At 49.9% G+C, this 23,126-nt stretch overlaps 1 protein-coding gene across 1 annotated transcript; it reads left to right on the top strand.

The window, feature by feature from the left end:
• Nucleotides 1-1,805: 1,805 nt before the first annotated feature.
• LOC311345481 (uncharacterized protein) lies at nucleotides 1,806-22,295 on the top strand. The gene is made up of 18 exons (XM_084469894.1): nucleotides 1,806-2,005; nucleotides 3,199-3,705; nucleotides 4,301-4,497; nucleotides 5,429-5,523; nucleotides 8,257-8,321; nucleotides 8,537-8,807; nucleotides 10,202-10,395; nucleotides 10,619-10,744; nucleotides 11,064-11,192; nucleotides 13,071-13,193; nucleotides 14,159-14,294; nucleotides 14,599-15,995; nucleotides 16,681-17,427; nucleotides 18,188-18,549; nucleotides 19,019-19,112; nucleotides 19,584-20,124; nucleotides 20,528-20,660; nucleotides 20,780-22,295. The coding sequence occupies exons 2-17, from the start codon at nucleotides 3,544-3,546 to the stop codon at nucleotides 20,644-20,646; spliced, it is 4,758 nt and encodes a 1,585-aa protein (XP_084326020.1). The 5' UTR covers nucleotides 1,806-2,005; nucleotides 3,199-3,543; the 3' UTR covers nucleotides 20,647-20,660; nucleotides 20,780-22,295.
• The last annotated feature ends 831 nt before the right edge of the window (nucleotides 22,296-23,126 follow it).

Raw genomic sequence — 23,126 nt, 5'->3', positions numbered from 1 at the left:
AATATAATGTACTGTAGTAGCAGGAGATTTGAGTGTGTCACTGCTGTGCCTCTGGTCTCTATACATCATAACAAAGCAGCTGCACACAGTCCCAACAGGACACAGAACGGCATGGCCTAGACAGTTATGACAAAGCATAACATTCAGATTACATAACAGTCCATCTCTACATGCATCTTACTGGCTCTCACTCCTGCCTTTTTGCATGTGTGTGTGGGTATGAACGTGTGTGTGTGTGTGTGTGTGTGTGTGTGGGTGTTTGTGTGTGTGTATGTGTATGTGTGTATGTTCATGTGTGTGCGTGCAACTAACTGTGCTTCCTCGAATTCCATACCACTCAGCACTGAGCAACCAAATCCCAGCTTACAGTCACGTCTAGAGCCTACCAAGAAGAATGAGCCATCCGCATGACTGTCCATTCTAATCTAATTATAGCTGCACCTCAGAACCCTGCTCTTACATGTTGCATAAGAACACGTGAACGAGAGGCCAGTGAACAAGGAGGCCAGTCCTGAATGTAACCCAGGGTCTGTATCAGGGGATTAAAGATGGTCTCTTTTGACTGTCTTAAATTGTTGAACTACCCACTTGAAGATCATCTTCCCCCAGACACAGAGTTTGAAGTAAAGTTATCTGAATTGGATTTCAAGTTGTGAATGATGTCATCTGATCTTAAGCTTATATTGTGACAGTTAATAAAGCAGTTGAATGGCATCCACACCCTGGACCACCCAACCGCCCATGGAGAACATTCTTTGCTGCATGATGCTTTGAGAGTCCCTAAAGAGAGCCTTGTACGTTAGATATGTCTGAACTCCAGCACATCGAGATTCAAATAGCGCTGGATAATTATAGTGATAGTAGCATAGAGATTGCTACTATGATTTACTATGTCAACACATTGGGTACCTTGAGAAGTGCTGTATTCGGTTCTAGGCAGAACCCAATTACGGACATGGACAAGCAGGGTACGGTAACAATCCTATTTGACTGTGACCAGGCAGGGGTTTGATGTGGCAAAGGGCTGGTATTATGGCTTAAGGAATAGTGAGTGAATCCAGGTGGTGTCTGGGCCGAGAAGACACTGAGGGTGGGCTGGCTGGCGTGGTGGAGGTGGTGGACAGGCAGGCTGGTAGTCCAGAAGACAGGGTGAACAGGTATTAGGTTAGAGGCCTGAAGATAACTGCCTGGTGCTTGAGGATTGGTGGAGATGATTGCAGATGATGACCAGGTGTGCAGAGGAGCAGGGGAGGGGAAATGAATTGACGGACAGAGAGGGGGAGGAGTCGTGAACTATATAAAGGCCATTCACTATTATTATTATTTTGCTACTTTGCATAGAATCGAGCATTGAGTATTTATTTTGAGTACTAACATATTCAGAAATGTATATTGTTAATTCAAGTGGGACATTGAAACCACATACTTCTACTACATGACACATGTGAATGCTTATCACTTGAAATTAAAAACATAATAAGTGATGAGCTCTTTACTATAATTTGTATTGTAGTAAAGGTTATAAGATGTATTGTGGTCTTGACTATACTACACCATGCTGCTCCGAGGTCATGCTCAATTTCAAATCTCTTCTCAGCTGTGGAGGAGGCCTCTACCACAGCTCATTATCTGAAATATTTCCATATTTACCATCGCTAGAGGTCATCAGAGGTTCACGGCCCAGCCTCCACCATGGATGTCGCAAACACTTCCCTCTGACGTCACGACCCGGGTCCCGCCCTCTGCTCTTGAGTGGGCGTGTCTTGAATGATGCCGCACGAGACTGTCTCGGCTGCTGGCAGCAGGCAGGCGAGGAGGAGAGTGACAGATTCTCAGCTCTGGTGGTTGTTAAAAAAGTAGTTTCTTGTGATTAAAAAAAGTGAGTCAAAAGTGGCTGTTCCTCGTCTATTTACGATACGATTTCAGAATTCCACGGGCCACTTTTGTCAGCTGTCGTTAAAGTCCCGCCGGTCGTTGATCTCATTCACAATTCGAGCCCTGAGTGGTAAGTGGCGCGAGTTAGCCTTTTAGCACAGGAGCTAACACTCAACAATAACTAAACACACACTGACGTCTGGCTGTCAACAGGTCAAAAGATCAACAATAACACCACATGTATACTGTTTTCTCATTGTTTGATTATAGACGATGTACCCCTCTTTTGTATACACCCTGATGGTCACTTGTTATACACGTTACGTTAATGCCTTTAATACCGAGGGATCAGTGTAACGTATGGTCTTGTACGACTCAGTAATATGCACGTTCAGTTACTAACAATGACACGTTCAGTACATCGTGTGATTTTTCGTTTCGTATTTTTAACGTGTGGCTCTGTGATCCTCTGAGTTTCTCCACATGCTTGCTGTAGTTCATCCTCTCTCACCAAGGCGTTTCTAAAGGGACGCTGATGCGACTGAATGGTGACAATGCCGCCCTAAGCCGTCGCTGCTGCTGGGGTTCAGCCGCTGCAGCGACCTCCGATGGGGTCTGGTTTCGTCACCTCAGTCACTTTTAAACTATGTTATTTCACTAAATTTAAACATACTGTCAGGTTTCAGTTCAGCAGGACCTTAACCTAGCATAATGTTACTCAATTTAAACATAATGCTAGGTGACCCGACTGTCAAGACTGACAGTCGGATCAGGAGGATCATGTGAGCATGTCTTCGTGGTTATGATAGTGGCAGTTTGAACGTGCACTTCAATGGGCTCCACAGGTTGAGTCTGGTTATGATTTCCAAGCAGGCTTTTCTACATTCTGCCTCTCACTCTCACAACATTTGCCTGTGGATATATCACGTGGTATTTTGATTGAATATGCAAATTAAAATGTTGTAATGCAGTTGGCACACATAATTGCAAAAGGAAACGGCTTTTTGTCTGTTGCTTGTCATTGCCCTTTCTATGTGTGTATCTGTTCTCATGAGCCGTTGGAAGCGACTCTGTGAGTAAACACAGAATCTCACTTGGGGTTAGCCACAGCGTCTCCCCCGAGGGAGAGGTGTCTTGGTTACCTGCTGCAGTCAAAAGAATAACAAAGTACAGGCTGCCAGCATTAATTAACGCACAGTTTCAAACAGATCGAATGTTGACGTAGCACATTTGATTTGTCACGTCCTCACATGATCCCTACCCCCGCACCTGCATGGTTGCTATAATCTCCTGAGCCGCGCTGTGCTTCTCTCCATCCCGCAGACTACGGACGCGGGGAAAGGCCATCGCTCTATTACAACAGCTGCCTTCTGCACCCTCTGAACATGTTGGCCTGGAATTGAACAGGCCACACCCTCTTCACATTTTCCTCAATGCCTGTGGGATTACCACTTCACAACACAGCCACTCCTGCATCCATCGGATCTGCTTTGGAATAAAGGGTCATTGGGTGGCCCGCATTCAGGGACTGGTTGAGCAGAAAAACTCTCAAAACGACTGCCGAATTGTGCCGGAGCTCAGGCCAGGAGAGGTCAGTGAGTCACTCCGGATCCAGCCAGCCAGCGGGACGCCGGGGCTGGTCAGCAGGCGGGCCCCGGGCAGAGGGTGATGAGCTGGGCGGAGGAGGACTGGACGGTGGGGCTGTCGGGCCGCGTCCTGCACAAGGTGAAGGAGTTGCAGGTTCAGCAGGACCGACTCACCAGGGAGAATAAGCAGAGGCAGCTGCAGCTGGACAACTCCCAGGATGCTCTCAACAAGCAGAAGATTAAGGTACACAAACATCTCTCTTTCTCTCAAGTAACTCTCAATGTGTTTGACTTTAATGATTATCACACACCCTGTAAGCGCTTATAAAGGAATGTCAGAAATTAGTGTTAAGTATTAAGCATTGCAGACAAGAGCTTTATTGTGTTCAGTCATAATCATCTAGCAAGCTTTTCAAATCTTGGCAAAGCCATTTTAAGCTTTGCGCCACCATGTCACTGTAAATAGAAGTACTTATGTCCTGCACAAAATATTACATTTGAACAAAACCATCATCGTACCTAATCATTCTGTACATCTGGCATGGATTATAATCTGCTTCCTTTGCCATTTTGCATGCATTCAAATCCAAAGTGTTTCTTATTAAATGGTCTTCTGTGCATGTATGTCTGTACACACATGGTCCTCAGCAGTAGGCTCGCATAGTAGGGTGGTTACAATGTTTTAATTCATATGATTATTTTCAAGACACCCAAAGCAGTTGACATAGTAAGTGTGCTTGGGGGGGGGGGGGGTCTGACCCCTGCGCCCTACTAGAGAAGGTGTCTAGGAGTTGGACTCGCACCATCCTATAGCTTCTGGTCCCCCTCCTGTCTCCTAGCATGAGGAGGTGCGCCGGGAGCTCCAGATCCTACAGCGGGAGCTCAAGGGGGTGCAGGAGGACGCGGAGGCCCAGGCCAGCAGCGCCCAACGCCTGTCCCTGGAGCTGCAGACCAGGCAGACCCTGGTGTGCTCCCTCGAGGGTCAGCTGGATGCCGCGCGCACCCTCACCCAGAACCTGACACTGGAGGTCAAAAGGTCTGGTGTCCACATTTTGTTGTTGTGTTGAAGAAGCTTTCATTGTAGTATTGCATGTGCACTACTTTGATGCCCTGTGAAGTAACATTTGCATTGGCAATGGATGATGATATGAACAGTGGTTGTGTGCAACCTCAAAAGTCTGTGTCATTATCACTTGACTTGATCTGGGTATAAATAACCCTTTGTAATTAAGTGTTTTATTAGTCAAATTCACAGTGTAACACAGGGTCATTCTGAACAGTTTTATTCCTTATGACATGGCAAATAACAAATACAGGTAAAATACATCAATCAGGTTCAGTTTACAGTTTACTGTCAGTCTAGGTTATACAATATTTGATTGGTCGGTCCATTAGTTGGTCAATAATTAGACAAAATGTTGCCATCAGAATAATTACTCATCTTTAGGTTTCCATAGTTAATTAGAGGATTTGTAAGAATGGAGTAAAAGGGATACATTTGATTTGGTGTTACTGTCACCAAAGACCTTAGTCCCTATAATGGTTTAAAAAGTATTTACTCTCAATCACTTATTGCCTCCATGAATTAACATAAATTTATTGTTGGTTGAAGCAAATCCAAGAGTCAGGTGCATTTTGTTAGTGTAAAGACCGTCCCATTAAGGTTGAATATCACCCTGGGTGGGTCTGGTATCCACCACCACGCCTCCAAAGACATAATCCAGGAGGCCGGCCACGGGGCTCAGCTCATTTTCCTCATTCATGTTGGAGACAATACAAGGTCTTTGTTTAATGGTCAACAGTTAAAGCTATGTTGTCTGACCTTACTTTGATCCCACCCACCACACCTTTTATGAAGCTCACCTCACGCTCTTTATGATGCTGTCCAATGATCGATCTCCCTCTCTTTCACATTCTTTCTTACCCTCTTTCCTTATTTCTTTCTCCTGTCTCTCACTCTGTGGCAGGCTGGAGGCAGAGCTAGAGAAGCTGCAGACAAGCCAGGAGGCCACCCTCTTCTCCACCCCCTGCTGGAATACGACCTCACCCTGGGAACACAATGGTATTGCAACAAAACACGCTGCTTGTGCTGCTGCTGCTGCACTCCTACTGCCTTGTCCTGTCTGGCATCTGAGTCTTTGTTTCCCTATTGTTGGACTTGGCTATACCTGAGTGCAGAAGTAAATAATCCTCTCTGAGTCAAATATAAAGTTGAAGATCATTGTAGCCAACCGTGGTTTGTTTAGGCACTGGGTTTATAGTGTAGTGTTTAGCTGCCGCCGCCTTTCCAATTTTGACCAAATGGAGGGCTAACTACTGCTGCCCTCTTCAAATGAAAGGGCTCCAGGGAGGAGGTTATGACAACTGGTGACAGAGAGACTGATATTTACTGAACGGGATGTCTGTAAAGTCTCTAATTCGTTAGGGTTCGCTAAGAAATGTCTCATTCATGCAGTTTGCTGTTCTATGCTGTGTAGGGACGATATTCTTTTCTTTCAATGAATCCCATGGCTGTCTCTCTTTGTCTCTCTGTCTCTGTGTCTTTGTCGCTCTGTCTCTCGCTCTCTCTGTCTCTCTCTGTTTCTCTGTCTCTCCTTCTCTCTGTCTCTGTCTCTGTGTCTCTCCATCTCTGTCTCTCTGTGTCTATGTCTCTCTCTCTGTCTCTCTCTCTCTGTCTCTGTGTCTCTCTCTCTGTCGCTCTGTCCCTGTCTGAGGGACCTACATATCTTGAAAACTGGTGTGATTTGGATTTTGGAAGTGGAAGTGTACCTCCAGTTTCAGCTTGTATTTGACCACTACCAGTTAAAAGTTGAGTATTTAGAAATACAGAAGTTATGATATTAAATACTGGCAAAAAAACAAACGCACCTCTTTCGGTTAAGCATTTTCTTTACATCTTTTATAAATAAATGATTTTAGCAAAGTTTTGAAGCAGGATATATAATAGAATAGTCGAGAATAAAGTCTTCGCCATTGCATTGTGGTTGAGACTGGAACAGGTTTGTTTGGTAGTTTGAGTTCCCCCGCGTTTGACAAGTTTCTTAATAATGGCCGCCCGCCAGGAACATCCCGACATCAGAACTGAAAGGGACATTGATAGCAGCATCATGCTACTGTGGGAGTCCTGTGTGTCCAGCGGTGTCTACCTGCCCAGGAGACAGTCGGACAGCAGCACTCCTCTCTATAGAGCCATCGTTTGGTCAATATTTACAAAAGTACCCTGCCCTTAACAATAGCCGAACTAAAACGACATTAACTCTGATGTGTCTCACCTTACAAAATGTCTGCTATGGACAGTAAAAAGCAGGTAAAAAACAGTGTGGCCAGTGGCGTTCCGTCGTCCTCGTCGCTCTTTAACCAGTCCTCAAATGTCTTCCCTACTCCAAATAGATTAAAATTGACAGTGAATTCGTCCATTTTTAAAATGCTGCAATAGTTAGAACGACGGTGAATAACGTTAGCTCAGCTGTAACTAATTAGTTTCTTCAGTCAGCGGGCAACCTGCCGGGTTAATGCCTTCCTCCCAGCCAATCAGAATCAATCATTCTTAAACGAAGTAGAATAATTTTTTGTATTCGTTAAAGAAAATGCTTTTCTGACTTTCTCACTTTTTCAAAATTGAGGGTGTCTATGACTTTCATTTCGTCATACTTACGTAACCGTTTTATAAAAACAATAGATCGTGACAGGCTGTGGTATACGGTCATTATACCACAGTTAAGGGGGTCGCCGTCCAGGGGGTGTGACGTCCATAGCTAAACGTACTTTCCATATGTGTACATTGGTGGAAACTATCACTGACTTCTAAACAAAACGAGGGCACATGTACGTTCCAGACCAAATCTATGGAAGAATGGCTCTTATGTCCTATCTATTCATTATTCTATAGGCCACACGTATTTAAACCGAGCAACACTTGTCGAGGTTGGCAAATTGCATATTAGACACACCGCATTGTAGGCTAGACAATGTCATGCATGCTACAATGACTTCCATACACAGCAGCATTTTTTTTTTGTCATATACCGTCTAACCCGATTTAATATCAGAAAGGGATGAAAAAACGTATTCAGCCCAAGCCTAGGGGGCGATGTTGTTCCCATGGTTACAACAATGCAGACTTTGTTGCACTTTTTGTTAGCTAGTACTACCGTCGTTGAATATGACCATGCTGTAAGTTTCCAAGCAGCTTGACACTATCTGACCCGGACACCCACATCAAACACTGCTCGGATGGAGCTCCACACACCCTCACACACCTTCCCATTGGTATCCCTTTGTCCCGAAGTTTAATTGCGTCGTAAAACACACTTTAATGTCATGGGAAGAACTGGAGTTCGGAGCAGAGTAGAAAGTTCTCAAACTGAGAGTGGCAAGAACGTAGGATTTTATACCGTAGTCTTATTTGATTAACAGTGTCAAAAAGGCATAGATTGCTCATGTTGAAGAACTGATAAGACATATTGCACATTACCACGTTTACAGTCGATAAACTATGAACGATTTTTGGTTCACTGCCCCTTTAAAAGCCAAAGGCCCTCCATCTACTGTGGAGTTTTTACAATTCCCTTGTCTCTCTCTATCCCTCTCTCTTTGTGTGTCCTGCGTTCCTCTCTCTCCAGTCCATTCTTTCTCTCCCCGGGGACTATGTTGCGCTGTGTCCTTCCGTCCTCGTCGTTGAATACACCGAGCTCTAGTTTGGCAGTTCACTGCAGCCTCTAATTGGGTGGATGTAATTTTTCTGTGCTCCTCTTTTTCTCTTCGGCCTCCTTGATGTGGTGTTTCCGCCGGGCAGCAGGGAAGCAGAAGCAGGAGGAGAGGACGGGCCAGAGAGGGGATGGAGACAACCGGAGTGTCAGAGTAAGGCACCAACACTCTGGATCAACTCTTATTTTACCCAAACTCTTGCCAGTACTGTTATTGGTTATTACAGCCCATGCCATGATTTTTTAAAAAAATGGAGAAAAGGCTTGAATTCGTGTTTTTAGCTTTTAAAGCTCTATCGGAAATTGTTTATATTTAGTTTTTGTTTATCTTGGTGTATGTTATTTCTAACTCCCCGTCTCTCTCCACAGCAACAGCTGCAGTTCTCCGACACGCCCACGGGCTCGTTGCCACGGCAAGGCAGCAGGGGCACGGCGCCGCAACGCCACGCCTCCGACCAATCGGAGACCTTCTCCACTCCCGTGGCCGTGTTTCCGTGGGAGCGGGACGACTCGAAGCCCACCAGCCGGGGCCGCTGCCGGGCCCCGACCCCCCAGGCGCCCCCCACTGACCCCCGGGGTGGCGGCCAGCCGCAGCCGAGGGACCGCGGGAGGACCGCCGACGTCAGCCAAGAGGCCGATGGTGAGCGGTGAGCCGAGAGCTGTTACCGTGGCGACCGAGTTTGCACTGTTGTGACGACGGCTGACGCACACGCAGGCAGGGTTTAGACGGACGGGAGTCGTTTTTCCGTTTGGTTCAAACCAGATTGTTTATTGTTTTGAACCCTTGTGGTCGTTCTAGGTTATACTTTAAAACGTTTTTGTTCCACAGGTTGTCCAAAATCGGATATTATTAAATGCAGAAAGACTAGACTGTGTGAACCGTGGCAACTCAACCACCCCTCATCTATGATCCTACCCTGCCTGCCCCTCCTAACAGGCGGTGTACGGAACTATGCTCAGAGATAGATCCGGAAGCCTCCCCAGGAAGGCTTTGGTGGCAGTGTCTGAGCACTGAAAGGGAGGGGGTGCAGTCAGCTCATTGATATGTTGCTCTGTGAAGCCCTGTGTCATCAGGGTCTAAATAGATAAAGAACTGCCCAACTGCCTATTCACAGGCTTCCTCAGCCTGTTGGGTGATTGTGTGTGTGTGTGTGTGTGTGTGTGTGTGTGTGTGTGTGTGTGTGTGTGTGTGTGTGTGTGTGTGTGTGTGTGTGTGTGTGTGTGTGTGTGTGTGTGTGTGTGTGTGTGTGTGTGTGTGACTGACTAATGGTTGGTCATAGAAAACAAACAGAATTAGGGGACCAATGCCCTGCTGCCTCATGGAGTTAATTATATTGATATGGATTGACCCGGTTGTTAACGGACGGTGTTATTGCTGTGTTGTACTCCTGTGTTATGTAACCCGTGACCTGGAGTACACCAGCAGTGTTTTTATCCATATTAGTCCTGTGACAAGTCACTCTTATCTATATTTTTTACCACGTTTGGCCACTATGTTATTCCCTGTTGTATTTCATGAGACACCAGTGGTTACATCTCTTACTGTTTTGGTTGGGTTAGTATTTAATAATTATATTATTATTATTATTGATCAACACCATATCGGCCAGGTAAACAAAGATGGATGACGCTGAAACAGTTCTTTTGGTCAACATTTGCAATTTGGACTTTATACACTGTAGAGCTCTCATTTGTAGTCAACTTGGTTAATTATCACGTGAACGTTACACATAATACACACCACTTTTCTCCAAGTTCTGTTTCAACAAGTGTGGGTAAAATCATTTCATTTAACCAACATGACAGTGATTTTGAAAGCGGAGCTGCTATCATAGTTAAACGTAGTAACAGGCATTTCATATGAAACATCGCTCATTATAAGGCTCCTACTCAACAACAGCGGCACTATCTTAAAAATAAGTATCATTGGACCATTGGGATTTCACGTGCCCCCCCCCCGAATAATCTCTTGGTATATGAATCTGAGCTGAAACAGGGGGTTCACTCACACTGTAACCTCTGGTGTGCTCCCAGCGTGTGCGTCTGAGCTGCGGGGCCGCGTCAGCGCCCTGGAGGCGGAGCTCCGTGCGGAGGCCGACAGGCTGAAGGCAAGCCAGGACCAGCTGGGGCGGAGCCAGAAGGAGCTGGCCGCCGCGGAGACCGGCCTGCAGAAGAGCCGGGACCAGATCAGTCAGGCCCAGACACGCATGCTGCAGGAAGCCGACCGGGTAACGCAAGCAAAGACGCATATACCCACGGCAATTAGTTCACTGACACCAATTAGTTCACTGATGCAGTCCTGTTTACTCCCTCGAGATCGACGGGTGAACTTAAGTGTGTGTGTGTGTGTGTGTGTGTGTGTGTGTGTGTGTGTGTGTGTGTGTGTGTGTGTGTGTGTGTGTGTGTGTGTGTGTGTGTGTGTGTGTGTGTGTGTGTGTGTGTGTGTGTCAGGCGTCGGGGGCAGAGCAGAAGGTGAAGAAGCTGCAGGAGGAGATGAAGTGCCAGCGCCAGAACGCAGAGAGCAGCCGTCTGCAGCACCAGCAGCGAACCAAAGAGCTGGAGAAGCAGCACCAGATGGTGAGAGAGCGAGAGAGAGCGGTGAAGGCATGTTGCAGAACATACATGAGAACCCTGTATAGTCACACAGGTAGAATGTTCAACACATTAATTCAAAGTAACTGTCTCAAAGAGCTTCACACACCCCCTTACCCCTCTTAAGGGCAAGGAATAACTGTGATTAACAGGGAAGAAACCTTGAAAGAGGGATCCCTCTGTCTAGGGATGGGAAGCAGTGCAATGGGGTCCATAATGGGCAGACATAATGGTAGCAGAACAAGCAGAACAGTTTAAGGAAAATGTCTTCCATTCAAACCCACTTTTTGTGTGTGCGCAACAGGACGTATCGGAGCTCCAGAAGGAGAGGCAGCGCCTGGAGAGGCAGCAGCAGCAGGAGGTGTCCAAGCTGAACCAGGAGCTGCAGCAGGCCAGAGTCCTGCACAACACCCTGCAGGCCCAGGCCGAGAAGGTACACACAGGGGCCGACGGCAGGGAGCTCATAGGCAAATCTATATTTACATGGAGCAGGAGCACATTTGCAAACAGACACACACACACACACACACACACACACACACACACACGTACACACACGTACACACACGTACACACACGTACACACACGTACGTGTACCATCAAACATAATCCTGCAGATAATTACACACGCACATACGCACAGAATTGTCAATACACAATCAGCGGTCTTAGATAAGCCTTTGGCAGTATTCCAATACAGGAAACAGCTGTCATTGATAAACAATATCGCTGACATCGCCTCAGATGCTTCATGTGTTTTCCCAGCTACTTCCTGTCTGCCTTTGCCTCCCCCCCCTCTCTCTCTTTCTATTTCTCTTTCCCACTCTCTTGATGCTCACCAAACTGACCGCCACTTGTTTTCTCCCACCACCCACCTTGTTTAAAACACTGTCCTCTCTCATGGGTCTTCCTGGTCTTCCCCCTCCCACTGTGCTCTGGGTTTATGTTCCCAGTGGACGTGCTCGCTGGCGCCAAGGTAAAACTGCTCAGTACTAGGGTTGAGAGAGTCCGCTCCCTGTTAGAATATAAAGTGTGGTTGTGTGCGTGTAATCTGTGTGCCAAAGTGTAATCACGGTCATATCAAGCATGGGTGTGTGTGTGCGTGCGTGCGTGCGCATCAGATGTGCATGTCTGCAGTGCAGTGTGTGCATTAGGGGCAGGATTTTATTTTAACATTGTTTTGGTTGACACCAGCGTCACTTGCATGGGGCGATGCTGTAGAGGCATAAGTCAGCTGTGTCTGCACACGCATGTGCCTGTGTGCGAATCATCAGCACCCCTTGCTGCAATACCCCCTCTGCAACATTTTCATGGCTTCTCATCCAACACCAGCCGACGAAGGGAACCCTGAGTCTGAACGCCATTAGTTACCAGCGGTGTCCTTACCTACCTTAGCTTATCTCCAGTGGGTTTGCTATGATAAGGCTGCTCTGATAATGAGCATTTGTATTAACAAAGTAAATACAGGATTTACACAGCGCCCAGCAATACAATAGCAGCCTTTGTGTTTGGTCAAGAATTTCCTTCTGATTCTTGATCAACATAAACTACAGGAGTTTGATTAGATAGAAATCCTCCATGGTCCTTAGCACCTTAGCATCAGCTATTAGTAGGGTTGGGTATCGTTTGAAATGTTAATTTTGTCACTGAAAGGGATGTCTTCAAACAATTACCAACAAATCATCTTTTTTTTTTTTGCAAAGACAATTCATTTGTTAATTAATATAATGTTATATTTTATTTAACTACAGTATCCCCCTTCAAGTGATTTGCAACAGTATCAAAAAACATAAATTAACCATTTCAACAGAGAGGTGTCGGACACAACGACTTTATCACCTTTCCAGAAGGCTCTCTGGGAACATCTGAAATAATAGACTCAATTATTATTGGTAGTTGATAAAGGTCTCTGTTTAGTGGTGCTTGGAATGCCCTAGCTGTCTTCAGCTGCACTGCCGTCAGACCTCGTTCCCAGTGAAGACTTCTGTTGTCCATCACTTTAAAACCCAAACCAAGGTCAACAACTAAAAACCCAGCTGGAGTACCTATACCGGGGTAGCGCTTCAGCCCGGTGGGTACCATCAGATGGGAATCGGTACCCAACCCTCGCTATGATTGTCTCCTTGCTTCCTTCCTTATCCACTTTACACCTTTTAAATCCCTTTCCTCATAATTTATTCATGATCACAACTGGCACCTTTTTACTGTTGGCCTTCTTTTCTTTCCGTCGTGTTTGTCCATTCATGGTGCTTCATGGTGTCCTATGTATATTTTATGAGTCTCATTGTCTCCTCTCTGTCTCTCGGCCAGTTGTCTCTCCAGAAGCAGGCGTCTGAACGAGAAGTGGAGGCGCTGAAAGCCAAGCTCAAATGGACTGAGGGACAGCTGCAGGAGTGCGAGAAGAAGGAGGCTCAGACACAAGCCAAGCTGACGGTAAGACACACACACACACACACACACACACACACACACACACACACACACACACACACACACACACACACACACACACACACACACACACACACACACACACACACACACGCACACACGCGCATACACATACACATACACATACACACACACACGCATACACATACACACACACACACACAGGTTTCTACATGTATGGGTTCATCTATAATTCATTGCCTCAGCAGCAATCGCATTCATAAGTCGATTCATTTTTAAACAGCATCAGACTTGACCATATGTCGGGAGTTGAGTGTTGCTCAGGGTTAATGATGGCCGGGATAACAAGTTATACAGACCATCAGGCACTGCAACTGTTATGTCAGGGGAACAACAAGGCAACCACTGTTAAATCTGTGGCTTTGACTCTGACGTTTATTTGCTTCTACCCCCTATTTAAATGTTGCCTCAGCACTATGAACCTGGAGTCCATCATGACAATAGTCAGTCAGGTAACTCTAGAATGCTCAAGCAGAAATATGGAAAATGTATGTGCGCTTGGTATTAGAGAATGGGATAGAGAGACTATATATCCAACCCATGTTGGATTAGATCGGAGGGGTGCCCTAATGGCTCACCGGGCAGAACGCCGACCATGACGGCTCAGTCCTTGTGGCCAGCGACCCGGGTTCGATTCCTGCCCACGGCCCTTTGCTGCATGTCCTCCCCGCTCTCTCTCTTCCATACCTTCCTGTCAATCTCACTGCGATTAGATCGGAGAACACTTAGAAAAGATTAGATCGGAGAACACTTTCATGACCAGAAAGAAATAAAGTAAAAGATTTTCACTTCTCCTTGCGTGGTTGATCTCTCTCTGAACTTCCCGGTTCATAACCGGTCGGATGGCTCGGCTCCCGGCGAGCGTGTGTTTCCTGGTGTCTCTGTGTCCTCCTGTCTTGACTGTGGTTCCTCGCCGTGTCCACTAGGAGGCACTGCGGGAGGCGCAGGGCGTGGCCGCCAGCCTGGAACAAAGCACCAGGAGAGGGAAGTCCCTGGAGGAGGAGGGGAGGAGAGTGACGCAGGAGCGGGACGACGCCCTGCTGCTCCTCAAGGAGCTGAGGGGTGAGGAGAAGAGAGGGCTGCTGCGGGAGGGATTGGTGGCCCTGTTAAGGATCAATATTAAGTGCTTAGGAACAATTATCCTCCTGTCCCATTTATAATGCAGTAAATATGTATAATGGCATCTGCCCTGCTGACAAAATCTCTCATACCCCTTTCCCTACTCACAGCCGCCCCCTGCTGGCCAACTGTGTTCATTCATTCACAAGGGCTCAGTCAGTGTGTGTCAACATGTGATGATTAATATGGTTACACTGTGACGTGGGTGTATATGTTATTTATAGTTTTTTTTCCCTCCCTTCCCCAGAGCAAAATGCCGCCCTGTCTCTCCCCGCGGCCCCCGTCCAGCACTGCTCCCTGGGTCAGAGCTTCTCCCCCCCAGAGCCCCGGCCCTCGGGCCCCGGCAGGAAGCCCCCCGGGGAGCAGCGGCCCGGCCAGGGCAGAGGGCGCCCGGCGGCCCCCAAGTACCCCATGGACAGAGAACCAGGGGAAGGCCTCGACGCCGAGCACATGACCCCCAGGGGCCCGTCCACGGACTGCGAGAGCCCGCCGAGGAGCAGGAGACCCGAGGACGGCGGCGGCAGCGACAACGCCATCGACGCCATCCGCTGCGGGTCGTCCAAGATCCCACCGCACGCCTCGCTCTCCCCGCAGCCGGAGGCCGCGGCAGAGGCCCGCGTCCCACCGAGAGAACCGGGGGCGGACGCGGCCGCCCTCCGCAAGGAGAACGCGGGGCTGGCCTCGGAGCTGCGGGACGCGCGGGAGGAGCTGCAGCGGCGGCTGGAGGACCTGGAGGCCCAGCGGCGGGCGGAGGCGGAGGCCCGCACCCGGCTGAAGCAGCTGAGCAAGAAGCGCACGGGGCGCGAGGCGGAGCTGGAGGAGCAGGAGCGGGAGCGCAAAGGGGAGCTGGAGCGGGAGCGCTCCGAGACGGAGCGGCTCCGCAAGGCTCTGGCCGCCCTGCAGGCCCAGCTGAGTAGCAAGGAGAGAGAGGGAGCAGAGGCGGAGGAGGCGCAGGGGGACCAGGGGAGGGAGGACAGGGAGCTGGAGCTGGTGGAGCTGAACATCCAGATGAAAGCGCAGCTGTCGGAGGCCCGGGCCCAGCTGGCCCTGGAGCGGGAGGAGCGGCAGAGGGAGGAAGAGGAGAGGACGCAGGGCGCGGCGACGGCCGCGGACGAGGAGGAAAAGGCAGAGCTGAGCGGCCGGCTGGCCGAGCTGCAGGCGGAGCTGGAGCAGCTGCGGCGGCGCGGGGAGAAGGACCCCCCGCAGCCCGAGGCCGACGGCCCGCTGACGTACCTGGCGCTCTGCCGCGACGACAAGCTCAACGCCAACATCGCCGCCCTCTGCCCGGGCCTGGACGACAACCAGCTCCCCTCGCCGGAGCTCAACCGCCTCTTCTGCCTCACGGCCAACCAGCTGAACGCCGCCGCCTCGCAGGCGACCGCCGGGCTTATCCTGAAGGGAGACCAGGGGGCGGAGCTCCTCAGACTCCCGCTGCTCGCGGGCGACGGGGCCAGCCCGATGGAGGGGACCAGCCCGGAGCTGGAGGACGCCACGCCAGAGGAGCTCAGCGGAGACCCGGACCGTCCCGAGACCCCCAGCACCCCCGACCTGGCCGGGGAGGTGGCCCGCCTGCGGGAGGAGAAGTCGGGAATGGCCCGGCGTGCCGCGCAGAGCCAGGCTAAACTAGAGGCCCTGCAGTCCCAGGTGGAGACACAGAGCTTCTAGACCTTTGCTTCTCGGTTGACCATTTGATCAAGGATTATCTGGTTGACTTATGTATCAAGGAGACCCAAACTGGTCTCTGTAAAAATAACGGATCATGTGAGGGCAGATTCAATGTTTTTGCTGCGTCTCTAAGCACATTGAGTCATTTATTATTATTATTCTTTATTATTATATATCGCATATATGATATTCGACTAATATCAGACGAGAGGGAGTGCGGCTATATTGAGTTTCAGCGCCGCTGTGATTCGGTCAAAGGTACGAGGCTGCACGACCTTGATACGACTTTGATACAACAGTTCTACAAGTTAACATTAACAAGCAACCACAGCAACAGATTGTTTGTTTATTTAATTATATATTTGGCTCCGCCAACACAAATAGTTCCACAACTGGACTGGGACTGGAATGTCGCAGTCACATTTTAGCACACAGGCTTGCTACATTGTACTTAGTTACACATTAACGCAGACCAGCTACAGCTACTCCATATCATCATTTACTGTTGTGTTGTATAACCTTGTACCACATTGTTGAGTTTATGACGAAACAAAAAACACCACATGAAGATATGAATATAATGTGAAGTATTGCTGAATCAATGGCTTATTTATTATGTTCTTTCCTACATTTTCCCTTCCATCTGTCCATCCCTCCCCTGCAGGTGACCCGCCAGACCCAGCAGCTGACCAGGGCCTTTGAGCTGCAGAGCCAGCACATCAGAGGCCTTCTGGTGGAGCTGCAGGAGAAGGAGGGCGCCCTCCTCAGGCAGGGAGGGGAGCTGCAGGGCTGCAGGCAGGAGCTGGCCCAGCTCACGGCCCCGACGGCGCCGAGGGACGGGGACACGACCCCGGCCCCCACTGGTCCGGGTCCTGAGCTTCATACTGCAGCCTCTCCATCAGAACCCTGCTCCGGAGACACAGTCAATCACACAGCCGGCGGCGGCAAAGACCGGGCATCGGACAGAAGACCTGACAGTGGAGCAGGAGCACCGTCGCCAAGCGCATCCCCGGGTGTCCACGCCCCCACCGCCGCCACCCCGCCTCCTGTACACCCGGTGCCTGTCTGCAGCGAGCGAGGCGGAGAGGGGGGAGACGGCACGGCGGCACAGGCGCCCTCGTCCCGGTCGGAGACTCTGCCAGGCAGCGGTGGATCGGCGGAGGAGGGGCCCCCCGCCTCAGACCCCAGGGGCCAAGACTCGGACCCGGACCCAAAGACGGACACCTGCCGAGCTGGGTCCCGGGCCCCCGGAGAGGAGCGGGAACGCCCGGGGGCGGGGCCACTTGGTGGCAGCAGGAAGGGATCACAGGAAGTGACGGCCAGCAGGGATGATGGAGAGGACAGGGAAGAGTCCAGGAAGGAGGAAAAGGAACACGACTCTCTGGTGAAGGTCAGCCACTTGGAGCAGCAGGTGGGCCTAATAGACCTTTTTTCTCTTTCTTTTCCCCATCATGCATACAGGGTTTTACACAAACGGAGTGGTTCTTCCGAGTCATGGGTTTAAACCAAATTATTTTTGCATTATAATAACCACATCAAACGGTTTTATAGGCTGCTGTGGCTTCCCACTTTAGATAACTCTATTGCGGAAGCTTGATGCAGACTTTCTGTGCTTTAAGGACATTAGTAGACAGTACAGTAGACAGTAGTATAGTAGACAGTAGTACACAGAAATAAAAACAGGCAGAGATTACGCACACACCTAATCGCGCTGGTGAAAAGGAATGTCTCTGTCGGTACTGTAAAGTATTTCACTGTTATGCAGAATTAAATTAGACATACATAATTACACATGGGGGTTTGTTCGGGAATCGGATGTGAATGATACCAGTAGTCAGAGATATTGAAGCTCTGCATCTCCAGAGGCGGTGCACTGTTTGTTTTCATGGAGGTTTTATACTAATTAGAGCACCGTTTATTATATCAGTCTGTATTAGGCTGATCTAATAATATATTGTCAAATTGAATGCAGATGATGACATGAACAGGCACATTGTCCTCCTAATGTGAAAAGTGAACTTAAAAGTCAGGCTTAATTTAGAGGAGTTGAAACAGCTGTGGGAATCCCTGGAATAAGCATGATTCTGGAATGAGGTTCCGGTGTTCAAAACATTTAGTGTTCATAGTCTAGTGGTCATGCCTTCTGTCTGGTGTCGCTCCCTCCCCGCCAGGTGGTGGCGCTGCAGGCCGAGCTCAGGACTGTCTCTGAGGAGAAGGAGAAGCAGGCGGAGGAGCTGGTTCTGTGGAGACTGGCCTCCCCTCCCACTGCAGCCTCCTCCGGGCCCCAGGAGCAAAGCCTGGGCCTCAAGGTTCCCCCTCCGACTCTAAACGGCCCCCTCAGACGGGCCGAGAGCTCCCAGCCTCCCAGAGGGGCCGTGGAGGGGGAGGGTCGGGCCCCTACGCCGGCCGCTGGGGGGCCGGAGGTCACAAAGGACCCGTGGCAGGACAGGGGCACCCTGACGGTGATCAGAGAGGACCAGCTGTTCCTGTCCTGCTCCTCCAGGAAAATACAAGGCACCATGCTCACCTGCAGGTAACGCACGCACGCACGCACGCACGCACGCACGCACGCACGCACGCACGCACGCACGCACACACACACACACACACACACACACACACACACACACACACACACACACACACACACACACACACACACGCACACGCACACACTGTCACTCAGTCTCTGTGTGTGTGTGTGTGTGTCACACACACACACACACACACATAGGTTTCAGTGATATAATTTAAATGTTTGATGTGAAATCAGTTTCTCGTTTGATGTGAAATCAGTTTCTCATCTCTGTTTCTCGTCTCACATGAAACCACTTGGTTGGCTCTCAGAGACACACAAAGTAAAAGTCTCCTCTGATTCCAGACATGCAGCTATAATGATTGGCAGGCTCCTCGTAGCAGTATAAACTCACATCTACAACTGACTTCCCACCACTTGTGGTTGGGATATTAACCAGAAAGTTTTTTTGTTTTCCCCCTACAAGAGTGCAGCAGAGTGACTCGACGGAGCCTAAGAGTGTGCTGGACGTTGAGAAGACCTTCACATCACAGGACACCGACAACCTGATCGACGATGAGGTGATGAACCCTCTCCTTGTAGCTCTTTAAACAAGTTCTTAAACCGGGGTGGTCTAGATATACTGATGGTCTTGATGAACCGTATTGTTGACTTTAGCTGGTGACTTCACTCAGTCAATCGCTTATCTTTTGAGTCAACAGATTCAGTAGACGGAGTGTTTGAGCTGACCAACCAAGAAGGAAATGCACAATCAAGTTCAAGTTATTTTATTAGTCAAATGCACAACATAACAGGCAATGCAATCATAGCTGGCAATGATATTTTTGTATTCGACACACTCCTTACCAATGCCAAAAAAATAAAAAATAAATAGTAATCGATGGAATAATAGAAGATAAAAGAATAAAAAGTATCTGTATCATTTATGTGAACTCCTCTAAAAGGCCTCTGGCAGAGGAGTTCAAACTGCTGCTGACTGTCTCTGCTGTGTGGTCGGTCCAGCGATCTCAACCTCAACCTTCTCCTCCTAGGGCTCCGACAAGGAAAACATGGACGCCAACCGCTCTCGGCTCGCTACAACCAAACCGCCGCCGCCGCCGTCGTCGCACGGGGCCCTCGTAAGGGCCTCCGGCGACCAGCGCCGCGGCCCCAGAGACGGCACACCCGCGGCGACGCAGACCGGCGCCGCGCAGCGTGCCGAGCCCGAGGCGCCGTCCGCCATGCCCGCGGCGACCCAGCGGGAAACGTGCGGGCGGCCGTCCTCGAGGAGCGCCGCCACTCAGACCCAGGCCTCTCTGCTGCCCGTCGGAGCGCCCGCCACGCCCCCGCTCCGCCACGCCTGCACCCAGACCGAGGAGCAGCAGCAGGAGGTGGAGGTGGAGGAGGAGGAGGAGGAGGAGGAGGAGGTGCAGGGGGCGACGGCGGAGAGGCTGCTGTTCTCCGGCTCGTTCCCCATCCCGGCCGACCCCGCCCGCCTGGCCGAGCGCATCCTCCGCAACCGCAGCCAGCTGTCGGCGGCCTTCGACGACACCGAGTACGAGCCCTACGGCCTCCCGGAGGTGGTGATGAAGGGTAGGTGGAGGTCAGAGCGGGCTCCGGTGATGCAGCGACCTCTCACGCAGGGCCCGGGGTAGCAGACCCTAGTGTTTGGGGATTATAACCCCTGGGGGGGGCAGCGGCAGTAGCTCAGGAGGTAGAGGTTACCGGGAGGTTGGCGGTTCGATCTCCCCCGGCTCCTCCTAGCCGAGCGTTGAGGTGTCCCTGAGCGAGACGCCCTCGCCCTGACTGCTCCTGACGTGTGCCGGCTGTCGCCTTGCGTGGCTGAATCCGCCATCGGTGTGCGTGAATGTGTGAGTGAATGGTTGTAAGTCGCTTTGGATAAAGACGTCGGTAAAATCCCCTAAATGTAAATGATCGTGTCTGGGTGCTCGTCCCGTCTCACGGGTGTTTTTTTTATCGCTCGTCCTCCCTCCAGGGTTCGCCGACATCCCCAGCGGCAACTCGTGTCCGTACATCGTGAGGCGCGGCCTGCTGGGCACGCCCGCCGTGCCGCTCCCGCCGACGGACACGCCCCCCAAGGAGGAGACGGACTAGACGGCCGGCGCCAGGTAACCCAGGGGCGACGCCCGCCATTCATTGCTCCGTACGGGACAAAGCGTGTGTGTGCGCTCGTGTGTGGTTCTGTTAGTTTTTCTCATCGTCTGCCTCGCTGTCTTTCTGTGGGCAGAACCAAAAGACGTCGCCTATGGACCGGTGGTATCCACGACAACCATCCCAGTCACCAGCGTCACCCAACTGCCAGCAAGTACCCCCTCCTGCCACGCGTCTACGGGACAATCAGGGAGACGGACATGTCCACCACGGGGAGGAGGGATGCCTTAAGTCCTTCACGCAGGGAGCCTTTAGATGTATGGATGCCATGAGGGACCATTGTACAGATGAACCACTTTTCCAAAAGGACGCCACAAAACATTAGCCTTACACGCTTTTTTAATGGACCAAATGGTTTATTATTTTGTTCCTATTATTTCGTCTTTGTTTGCCAGCCCTCTGAGTGTTTTATGTAATAGAGCTTTATTTTCCAAACAGGGGGAGAATCCACTATTGAAAATGTCAGCTTTCCTTTTTTAAAGATCTGCCTTAAACAGAAAATGGGAGTGTGTGTGTGTGTGTGTGTGTGTGTGTGTGTGTGTGTGTGTGTGTGTGTGTGTGTGTGTGTGTGTGTGTGTGTGTGTGTGTGTGTGTGTGTGTGTGTGTGTGTGTGTGTGTGTGTGTGTGTGTCAGGCGAACGAGCAAGCAAGTGAAAGTTTGTTCACCAGCGCCTTCTGTGAGACGGGTTTATTGTTTGAGTGTCGTCATCGCAGCGTTGCTGTGTGTGAGCCCGTGTGTGTGTGTGAGTGAGTGCGCGCGCGTGTGTGCGTGTGTGCAGACACGTGCGCAGAGAAGAAGACTTGTAGAGCAGGAGCCTATGACTCAGACGGACCTGCCGGCTTTCCGCTCCATGTATGGAGCTGCACTGTGTGAAACCCCCCCCTCCCCAGGTCTCCTGTGTTCCTCCCCTGCCCTCGCTGCCCCCCCCCAGCCCCATCTATCTCCTCATTTACTGACAAATACCTGCCTGAAGTGTTGCCCTAGGGAATACACGGACCGTTTTAGTCTAGATTTATTCTCCTGGTAGAACCCATCAGATATAATATATATAAGATGTATGTACGTTTTCTTTCCCCCCCCCCCCCCCGGTACTATATATTTATGTTCTGTTTTTGTTTTGTGCTGCGAACACGTAGAACACTTTAATGGATGAAAGGATGAGTCTGTGGCCGTGCCACAGGTGTACTGACCGGGAGGCTGTTCATCAGAGTGTGTGGGAGACACACTGCTCCGATTCCACTTGGTGTGTGCCAGTGCAAACACTAGTCCCACCTTAGCGTTGAATAGACACTTGCTGTTGTGTATTAAGTGTGTTAAAATGTGTTACCTTTTTATGTACACATTTGATGAGGCCAAGGAGCGAGGCCAAGGCCATGGCGTTCTATACCATAAGGGACTGTTCTTTACCGTTGGCCTTCTGACCATCACACACCCGCTGCCTTAATATCTCTGGGATCTGTAGTTTTTTTGTTTTTGTAGTGCTGTTAAACCGTTTGAAAGGCACTCATAGCACTGTGAACCTCTTGCCCTCAGGGTGAGGCTGTTGGATGTGAACGGATTGCTGTTGGCACGTAGAATAAAACACTGCTGCTAAAACGTCTACTGGTTTATTGTACATTTACATTTAGGGCATTTAACAGACGCTTGTATCCAAAGCGACTCACAATAAGAACATTTGTCATAAGAAAGTGAAACAATATATCGCTGTCGGTACAATAAGGATGTTCATAGAAACAAGTGCCAACAAGTACCAACAATTTCTAGGTTAACCTATTCCCCGTATTCAACATAGCTATGATAAGATGCTGTGGGTGTTCTACACTTGGGTTGGGTGTATGCGTTAAAAGTTGATCTTAATCATTCAGTGTATTTTATCATACAGGCTGCTGTTATGTTAATGAACCTTCTGCAGGTTAGGAAGGCTTGTAACGACTTGTAAAGACTTCCTATGATAGTCCGGTTGGATCGTCCTGCAGGCTGTGCTCGGTTATTTTTCTCTACTGAATTATGTCCAAGAAAGGATTTTAACTAACGGCCCTCTTTCTTCTCACTTGCCTATTCTAGGCAATATTCTGCAAGGGGGGGGGGGGGGGGGGGTCAGGCTGAGACAAGTTAACAAGGTCCCAGAGCCCCAGCAGCCATGTGTGCTCTCATTCCCCCACCTCCTGACTGCTCTCCTCAGGTGAGAGAGGAGCACTTTGAGGGGTCTGCAGAACTCTCACTTTGTTTTACCTCAACAAAATGTTCAAGAAAAAGGCTTTTAATGGCTGGGGAATTAGATCGCTTTAACGCACACACACACACACACACACACACACACACACACACACACACACACACACACACACACACACACACACACACAAAGCACTCAGGAAACACAGGGACCCCCCTTTCCCTCTCCTTGGTTGCATGGACGAGAC

Source organism: Micromesistius poutassou (assembly GCF_964030765.1).
Source record: "Micromesistius poutassou genome assembly, chromosome: 6".
NCBI lineage: Eukaryota > Metazoa > Chordata > Actinopteri > Gadiformes > Gadidae > Micromesistius > Micromesistius poutassou.
This window is presented reverse-complemented; position numbering and strand designations above follow the sequence as displayed.

Excerpts from the sequence above, each read along its gene's own strand:
- LOC311345481 (XM_084469894.1), top strand. The coding sequence starts at position 3,544 with ATGAGCTGGGCGGAGGAGGACTGGACGGTGGGGCTGTCGGGCCGCGTC. Across the intron at positions 8,322-8,536 it reads GAGACAACCGGAGTGTCAGA|CAACAGCTGCAGTTCTCCGA; the intron begins GTAAGGCACCAA and ends CTCTCTCCACAG. Across the intron at positions 18,550-19,018 it reads GGCACCATGCTCACCTGCAG|AGTGCAGCAGAGTGACTCGA; the intron begins GTAACGCACGCA and ends TCCCCCTACAAG.